The sequence below is a fragment of the Spinacia oleracea genome, chromosome 5, assembly GCF_020520425.1.
Source record: "Spinacia oleracea cultivar Varoflay chromosome 5, BTI_SOV_V1, whole genome shotgun sequence".
NCBI lineage: Eukaryota > Viridiplantae > Streptophyta > Magnoliopsida > Caryophyllales > Amaranthaceae > Spinacia > Spinacia oleracea.
The window spans coordinates 54,559,229-54,565,973 of NC_079491.1; the positions used below are offsets into that span (position 1 = coordinate 54,559,229).

The 6,745-nt window shown below is 37.7% G+C and overlaps 1 protein-coding gene across 1 annotated transcript; it reads left to right on the top strand.

Moving 5' to 3' along the window:
- The first annotated feature begins 3,461 nt into the window (after positions 1-3,461).
- Positions 3,462-4,832, top strand: LOC110789956 (uncharacterized). Its single transcript, XM_021994679.2, has 2 exons — positions 3,462-4,136; positions 4,350-4,832. Exons 1-2 carry the CDS (start codon positions 3,462-3,464, stop codon positions 4,830-4,832), a joined length of 1,158 nt encoding a protein of 385 aa, XP_021850371.2.
- Positions 4,833-6,745: the final 1,913 nt, after the last annotated feature.

Below are 6,745 nucleotides of genomic sequence, written 5' to 3' on the forward strand. Positions count from 1 at the left end.
CGCCAAAAACGTATCATATGACTTTCGGCATGACGAACATATACCAATCTCTATTGATCTAAGTGAAGATCAACTAGATTGAGATCAAGAAAAACTTATGGTACTTGAAAAGGTACATAAGAGTAGCTCTTGATTCAAGGAAATAAAGATATGCTAAATATTGGTGCTACACGCATAAACATTGGCGAGGACGAGCTATAGAGCATCGTGTTTTGAAATGGCAACATGGATTGGAGACCATGAGTTGTTGCGTGGGAAATTAAATATTAATTTCTATGTTCTAAGATACAGCTGGAAAGTCTTCCACATATCTGTGAACTACTTGGATAAGTAAATCCAACCAAAGCATCACTAGCAACCTATACAGTTGAAGTAAAAGTACTTATTGCCTAAGAAGCAATAAACAGGGTTGTTTATGTTAAAGAGTTCTTCACTGAACTTGGGTAGATCACCTGTCTGCGGGCTGGATGGTTCTTCATTGAGAAATACGTAGAACCACTATTGTAGCAAGAAAGACTAGATCACAAAATAAACATACTCAAATGATCTTATCATCATATCTCGAAGAACATACGATGAAAAGGATATTAAGATTGGCAAAGCATGATAACTAAACCTATGCAACAAGCGAGAAACAACACTCACATTGTGGCACTGGAAATCAAGCATAGCTTTGAATTCCATTAATTGTTTTAAAAATGGGTTTGAGGCCCATGGTTGTAAAACATTGGGGTTGAACATTTATCATATATGAAATGTATTTTCATATTCCATTTAATCTTGGTTTAGTATTAAATGATGAGTCCCTTCAATTTGACTGTATATTCAAGATAGACTGTCAGGACCAGTCATGTGACTAAGAAATGTCTATCAAGTGAACTTGAATGTCAAAAGTTGAAAATGGTCCCTGGTCGGAGTTTTCTATAAAGATGGACGCATAGAAAACGTTAGACGACTAGAATGCAAGATGACTAGTACTTCTGTTTCTTGAACTATGTGGACATGGCAATGTCGTAATCATTTGCATAGATACTTACTTTGGGAAGACTAGTATCGGACAGACCTATGAAACTTTACTATAAGAGATGAAAATCTGTCATAAGTAAATTTCATTAAATTTATTAGACACTAATCCTCAATACCTGAGTGATTTGAGATTACTTGTTTGAGAACTGCTTACTTTGACGTTGTCAACCGTCGCAGCGTAAAAGGAGGCTATAAAGGCAACGCTCAGGTAATCACCTGCAAACGAAGTCTAATCTCAAGATCGCAAGATTGGGATTGTCCTCCCATTAATCGGGATGAGATGCTGAAAGTTGTACAAGGCCACTCGGAGAGCTAGAAACTGTAAAATGCATGGCCGTGCTCGGATGAATCATAGGCTATGATTATCTGTTTATTTGATCAGTTGAACTCTGAAACCGAGAAACACATCTGGACATAATAAGGATGACAACTCTTACCTTATGTTCAAGAGCAAGCATCGAGTCACAAAGGAATTAGGAAATGCACACTTGTCCCTAAGGACAAGTGGGAGACTGAAGGAAATAATGCCCTTGGTCCAAGTATGCATTTAATATTAAAGCCTAATAAATGCGGTTCAGTATTAATTAACAAGTTAATAATTCAGTGAGATCAAGTGAGCTGAATGCCTAGCTAGAGGCCGCTTCAGTTCAAGTGGAATTAATGATAATAATCCACAGCTTACTCTTGACTGATTCCGTAGGGTCACACAAATAGTACGTAAATGGATCAAGTATTTAATGGCATTAAATACTCCATCCATGGATATTCGGAATCGACGGATCTTGGTTTCAGTGGGAGCTGAGATCGTCAAAGGCAAACAATGAATACTCCGGAAACGATGATATTGCCGGAAACGGAAATATGGATCGTATCGGAAATATAAATATTATCCAAGTCGTAGATGTTTCCGGAAACGGAAACATGGTACGTATCGGAAAATATTATCGGAAATGGAAATATTGCCGGAATCTGAAATATTGCAGGAAACGGAAATATTGTCGGAATCGGAAATATTATTGGAATCGAAAAATAATTCCGGAAACGGAAATATTAAATATTTATTCGGAACGGAAATTAATTCCGGAATCGGCAATGTTAAATATTGTTCGTATCGGAAATGAATTCCGGAATCGGGAAATTAATCGGAAGCGCGTCGTACGAATTAGCATCGGACGAGACTTGCTAGACGAAGGCCCAACACGAAGCCAGGCCCGCGTCCAGCAAGCCAAAGCGCCCAACACAACGCAACCAAGGCCACGCCAGGCCCAGCGCAAGGCCAGGCCCAGCAAGGCCAAGGCGCGCGCGCACAGGTGGGCTGCGAGCTGCGCTGCTCGCGTGGGCCGCAAGGCTTGCGTGGGCTGTGCGGCATGCTCGTGCTCGTGTGCGTTTGTGTTCGATACGAATCCTAAAGTTAATGGGATTCATTCATTTATTAATTCCTAATCCTAATAGATATAATTAGTTTAAAAGAGTTTTAATAAAATTCTAACTAAACTAATTAGTATCCTAATAGGATTCCAAAACCCTTCCATAGCCCTATAAATATGTGCCTAGGTTCACAATTTATGGACGAGTTTTCAAGTATTCAGAGTGACATTTTGAGAGCAAATTTCAGTCATAATATTGCTCATATTAGCCAAAAATCTTAAGTACCTTAAGGGCGATTCTAGTTGGTCAATCTTAAGGCGGATCCGGACGTGCTGTGGACTTTCTACGGAGGGACGACACTTGGAGTCCTAAAGACTTGTTCTTGTTCGGTTTGGGCGCAGCTAGGGAGGGCACGCTACAAAGTGTATGCATCCTAGACTAATTATTTGATTATGTGCAATTAATATGAATCCTGGCATATAGGTTTTTCCGCATGATTTATGTTGTTCATATGTATCATAACCTAACAAAATTAACCTGTGCATTACACGGGCATCAATCTAATTGTACAATAAAATTGTAAGTTAACATTTCTTGTTGCCGTGGTTGAGCATTACATTTAAACAATTGAGACTGAGGTTCGAATCCATAGTATGTATGGCCCTATTTCCGGCCATTACATATACATATTATATATGTATATATTTCCGGTTCCAATGGGAATCATTGCGGAGATAATAAAAATACAACGTTCATTTTTGTGGAGCGGTTCGTCGGGTCGCAAAGCAGTCCCTCTAGTTCCATGGAACACTATTCAACTTCCAAAGATGTTTGGTGGTCTAAATGTAGGCAACTTGCATCACCACAACCTTTCTCTACTCTTTAAATGGCTATGGCGCTATCTCAACGAACCAAATGCTTTATGGAGGCAAGTTATCCAACTCAAATATAAACTTGGGCCTTCCTTCACACTTCGTGATTTAGTGACTCCTAAATAAGGTGGCCCATGGAAGGGAGCCTGTGCCGCGCTGCTCAAGAATAATGATTCAAAAAACCTTGTGCAAAACATGATCAGGAAGCAAGTGGGAATGGGAACAAACACCTTGTTCTGGCATGATCTCTTGGTAGGTGACTGCCCATTAAAAGCCAAATGCCCAAGACTTTTCAGACTAAACTCGAGTCCTAATGGATCTGTATCCTCATTTAAGTTTTGGGAAGGAAAAAAATGGGAATGGGCCTTCTCTTGGTGCAGGGAATTCAGGCCATATGACACGATTGAATGGCAATTGCTTCGTCTACTACTCGACCGAGTTCACTTCAACCCGGAAGTTCCTGACTCTTTTATTTGGACCCCTCATAAAAGTGGTTTGTTCACCGTCAAATCATTCTCACTCGAATTAGCAAGAACATCATCTGGTTGGCACATAGTACCTATTAAGGGTCTATGGAAGGGTTTGGTCCCTCATCGTATTGAACTCTTCGTTTGGTTTTCTATCCTTGAAAAACTCAATACAAGAGCAAAGTTGGCACATCTTGGAATTATTCCCCCCTCTGAAGCACATTGTGTGATGTGTGGCACGTTCACTGAATCTTCAAATCATCTCCTTATCCATTGCTCCTTTGCATACCATCTTTGGTCTTGGTGGCTGGAAGTATGGGGGCTACAATGGGCTTTCCCCGCAGACTTAAGAAGTGCCTTCATCCAATGGTCTCCTCCACACAAAGGAATTTTTTTCAAAAAGGTATGGCTCGCCAGTTTTTCAATCATTCTATGGACAATTTGGAAAGAAAGGAACGAGAGAATTTTCAAGCAGTCCTCATCATCGGTGCAGCAACTCCCAAACCTAGTCCTCCTCCGCCTTAGTTGGTGGATTAAAGGGTGGGGTGACCCCTTCCCATACAACTGAGACGATGTCTTAAGAAATCCTCATTGTCTCCATTGGGGTCTGCCAAAGGTGTCGAATGGGTCTACTACCCCCACTCCCATGGCTGTTTGGTCACCTCCTTCGGGGAACGGCTTAAAGTGGAATGTGGACGCCTCTTATCATCCATCCCTTCAGAAGTCTGCTATTGGAGGGGTCCTAAGGGACTCTAATGGGAAGTTCTTATGTCTATTTTCTTCTCCTATTCCTCCCATGGAGATTAACCTTGCAGAAGTGTACGCAATTCACCGAGCCATTAAAATATCACAAAGCTGCACCAACATCATGTCTCACAATCTGATAATTGAATCTGACTCGGCAAACGCTGTTAAATGGTGCACATCAAAGGATGGAGGTCCATGGAACATCCACTTCATTCTGAACTTTATTCGCAACTCCTCCTCCGCGGACAGCAGTGTGGAGATCATACATAAAAGCCGTGCTGCAAATGCCGTAACGGACTGTTTGGCTAAGCAAGGTCTTAGCAGAGCCGACGACTTCATTGCATGGGTTTAGTAGACGAATTCTGGCATTATGTTTCATGTTTAATTGCCTAAAAAACTCTATTTATTCGTTGTAATTCTTAGGCCTATGTGGCCCTAAACCCTTTCTATAATGCAATGGAAATTACTTATCAAAAAAAGTATGTATGGCCTTATGGTATACATACAAGTTATTCCAAAAAATTGGGGAAATGATTTCAGTTCATTAAGAATTTATTTTGCGATATAAGTTGTTTTTAGTTTTTTTTACAATTGAGTACACAGTTTTGATCTTGTGCTCTACGCAATTGTATAAACATAAATTTACACCTAGTATGTAAAAGCTCAAATTATAGTCTCATTTGTGATATGTGTCAATCTCTCCATCATCTTTATCTTTTTTTCCTTTATTTTTATTTTTGATTGGCTCATTAAAATATTATTCAATATTAATATTTGTATTAAAATTATGTAAACTCAAAAGACACCCTTATATATGATCAACAATAAACAACTTAAAAGACACCCACCATAAAAACATTGAAATAAGTAATCACAAATCAATTAGAATTAATGCTTATAACTTAATAACCTTAGTAAATTCTTAACTTCAAAAAATAACAAGAATTATATCTACCTCTCATCTCCTATGCCCCTTTATAAATAAATTAAGTCTTATATGTGACCAGTCACACCATCAACTTGTTAGTGTGACTTGTTCACACTTATAAATAAGTTCAGCGTGTTTGAAGCTCGGAGCATTGGTTAACGAAATCCAGAAGTAACACCAGCATAAAAAATAAAGTAAAGCAAGTCTATACAAGGAACCTCTAACATGAAACTGCAATAAAAAAAAAAAAAAGTAATAGTGAATATAAAGTATAAGTAACACCAGCATAAAAAGTCAAGTAACATCAGTCTATTCAAGGAACCTCTAAAATGAAATTGAAAAAAATACAATACCTAAAATTAACACCAACATAGCAAAAAAAAAGCAAAATCAGTCTATACCAGGAACCTCTAACATGAAATTGAAGAACCTGCAACAAAACAAGAAAAGTAACAACGAATATAATGTATAAGTAACATCAGCTTAGAAAATCAAGTAACACTAGTCTATGCAAGGAACCTCTAACGTGAAATTGAATAAACTGCAATAAATCAAGAAAAGTAACAACGAATATAATGTATAAGTAACACCAGCATAGAAATTCAAGTAACATAAGTCTATAACAGGTACCTCTAACATGTAATTGAAGAACCTGCAATAAAACATGAAAAATAACAATGAATACAATGTATAAGTAACATCAACATAGAAATTCAAATAACATCAATCTATAGAAGGAACCTTTAACATGAAACTGCAATAATCCAAAAAAAAGTAACAGCGAATACAATGTACTACCTCCATTCCGCACTAGATGCATCGTTTCTCATTTGAGCACTATTCATCAATCAACATTGACAATCATTCTTTCACGTTATGTAAGAATAAACATAGTCAAGTGAAATCTTGTTAAATTCGTATCAATGCAAGGATTCCAAATATCAAGTTTTTATAATTTTTACTTACACGCAACTAGAGATATTAATATTCAAAGAAGCGTGTTGGAATACGTGAACAAAAATATGATACAAGTATTGTGAAACGGAGGTAGTATAAGTAACACCAGCGTAGAAAGTTAAGTAACACCAGGCCTATACAAAGAACCTCTAACATGAAATTGAGAAACTGCAATACCTAAAATTAACACCAACATAGAAAATCAAGTAACACCAGTCTATACCAGGAACCTGTAACATGAAATTGAAGAACCTGAAATAAAATTAAAAAAAAGTAGCAGCAAATACAATGTATAAGTAACACCAACATATAAAGTCAAGTAACTTCAGTCTTATAAGGAACCTCTAACATGAAACTTTAATAAAACAAGAAAAGTAACA